Source organism: Cyprinodon variegatus, unplaced genomic scaffold (assembly GCF_000732505.1).
Source record: "Cyprinodon variegatus isolate N-32 unplaced genomic scaffold, C_variegatus-1.0 Scaffold8, whole genome shotgun sequence".
NCBI classification, from domain to species: domain Eukaryota; kingdom Metazoa; phylum Chordata; class Actinopteri; order Cyprinodontiformes; family Cyprinodontidae; genus Cyprinodon; species Cyprinodon variegatus.
Genome location: NW_015150461.1, coordinates 2,620,964 through 2,623,387, shown reverse-complemented (window position 1 = coordinate 2,623,387; position 2,424 = coordinate 2,620,964). Strand labels below are relative to the sequence as shown.

The 2,424-nt window shown below is 40.1% G+C and overlaps 1 protein-coding gene across 1 annotated transcript in view; it reads left to right on the top strand.

The window, feature by feature from the left end:
* Positions 1-2,424, top strand: part of adam19 (ADAM metallopeptidase domain 19) — a 46,096-nt gene that overhangs the window by 37,198 nt on the left and 6,474 nt on the right. Inside the window, exons 13-17 of the mRNA XM_015376836.1 lie at positions 473-620; positions 710-818; positions 926-1,019; positions 1,122-1,415; positions 1,513-1,616. Of these exons, the coding sequence (XP_015232322.1) occupies positions 473-620; positions 710-818; positions 926-1,019; positions 1,122-1,415; positions 1,513-1,616 (749 nt within the window). The remainder of the gene's footprint in view (positions 1-472; positions 621-709; positions 819-925; positions 1,020-1,121; positions 1,416-1,512; positions 1,617-2,424) is intronic.

Genomic DNA, 2,424 nt, shown 5'->3' with positions numbered 1-2,424 from the left:
CCACTGGGGTTCAAGGAGACAGAAGCAGAGACACAAAAAGCAGCTGTAAAAGGCGGCCCCCCGAAGGCTCCCATGTCAGAAGATGAAGAGAGCACATCCAGCTAGTCACAGTCAGAGAAACAGGACTACACTGAAAAACAGGCCGATCTCCAAAATCTTTAAATACTTTACTTTGAGAAAGAGAGAAGGGGAAACAAATGAATATCATTTTCTAATAGAAATATATTAAGATTAAATTGATTTCAACTTAATTTGCTTGAAGGTTTTTAATTCATATATTCTAAGTCAAGTAAGGCTTAAAAAAGGAAGTGAAAGCAGTATAGGCTATGTTGTTTTTGGTTTTTTGTCTAAAACAGCTGTAAGTCTTGTTCTGTGCTTCCAAGCAAAACCCTCATCCTGTATGTCATCAGCGCAGCCGTGTTTCTCTTTCCTGTGGGAAAGTGTTTTAAAGTGGCTCATTTCAAGGCGCTAATTCGCCATGACGCTCTCCGCTCTGTTCTTGTCTTTCCAGCTGTGTAACAACAACCAGAACTGCCACTGCGACCCCGGCTGGGCTCCTCCTTGGTGCAACCACAGCGGGCCAGGAGGAAGTGTGGACAGTGGACCTCCAAAGAGTCCAGGTTAAACGCTTGCTGTGGTTCTAGCTTCTGTTCTAGTAGACGAGGAAGTTAATCTACGTTCATTTTTTTGGGTTCTCTGTTATTTGTAGGTTTTCCAATTCCAGTTCTCCTCCTTCTGGTTCTTTTTGTGGTTTTGGCTACTTTCGGGCTTTGGTTCTGCTACAATCATACATTTGTCCCGCCTCAACGAGTGCCAAAGTGAGTAATTTTACATTGTTAAATAAAAAAGTACAGCAACAGCTGCAGATGTAAAGTTCTTCTCCAGTTTTTTTGGTGTTTATATCCACTGTGGTTCTGATCCTCAGATGTTTGGATGCAGCTGAAGGGAAACGGATGGAGCCTGAGGCTCCTTCCAACGGTCATCCAAACGCAACTTTCCGGGTGGATAAGGAGGATTCGGTAATAAAGATCAAGCATACTTTATGACAGGGAAATGGCTGATTGTTTCTTAGCAGAATAATTTCATTTAAAGTTCTGTTTTTTTTTTTTTTAAACCCACAGTCTCCATCTCACCTGAGCCCGTTACCCTCAGCTCGGCCCAGACAAACAATCAAGCGTCCTGCGATGACGCCTCCTCCCGTCCCCTATCAGGCAGCTGAGCAGAAAGAAATCAGAAAGAAGAACCAGGCCCCCTTCCCACCCGCTGCTTCTTCTCCTCAGGGACAGAAACCACGTCAGGTTTCACCAACCTTTCCAATCCCTCCATCTTTACCTCCACAGGACCCTAAAAGGCAGCTGCGACCAGACCCCCCTAGGAGACCTCCACCACCCTGTCCTGTCAGCAGTCATTTCCCGGTGAGTCTCTTCAAACAGGCTTTTTCCACCGATAAAGAAATTTTTCTTTTTCTAATACAATAGCCAATTTAATTTGTTCTGTTTAATTTGAAATTAGGATCAACGTAACTGTAATATAAAGAGACCTCCGCCTCCAATTAAAAAGATGCAGCGAGGACATGATGCTTTGGCTCCATCTGCTGGTCAGAAAATGCCAAACAGGTAAAGGTTTAATATTGTCTTGCAGAAAAACTAGCATTTAAACTTTCACTCAATGATCCCAGCATAGTGTGATTTTGTAGAGAAAACATGTATGTGTGCAGTTGCATTATGAAAACCTTCCCCTCCATCCTCCAAGCCTCCTCCTGTCCCCAGCATGATGCTTCCACCTCTGTGTTTTACAATGTCTTTAGAGTGACGATAGATTTCTCTCATCTATAACTATTAGTCCACATTCTTCGATTAATGTTTCCCATAAGTATTTCCCATCACCATTATGCACCACTTTATATAACATCCCAATACGATATATTAAATATGACCAAAATCTGTTAAGAAAATTAGAAATTAACAATGAATTTATTACATTTATTTTAGTTTAAACATAGTCGATAAAGTAAAGCCTCTGATTGGCTACCTTTTAGGAAATCCCACCTCTTGAGACCGTATGGTTTTCTTCTTGGTTGCATCGTTATGCTAATAGCTCTCTCAAAGAGTTAAGAATGGATTAAATAACTAAGTTAAATAACTAAGTTTAACTCATTCATGAAAGTGTTCTTACAGCAGTAGCAATGTGATATAAAATCATTAATGCTACATGTAAAACTTCATATAAGCTAAGCTAACATTAGATTCACTGATTATATGTAGGAAAATGAGGCTTGAATCTATGGAGGACCAGATCTACCATATTTAAAAATAAATAGAGAAATAAATAAATGCTCAGTGAATAAATAAGCATACAATTAATATCCCCCCAAAATACAACAAACAAATAAATGTAGGTGGAAATGAAATTATATAGTGAGAC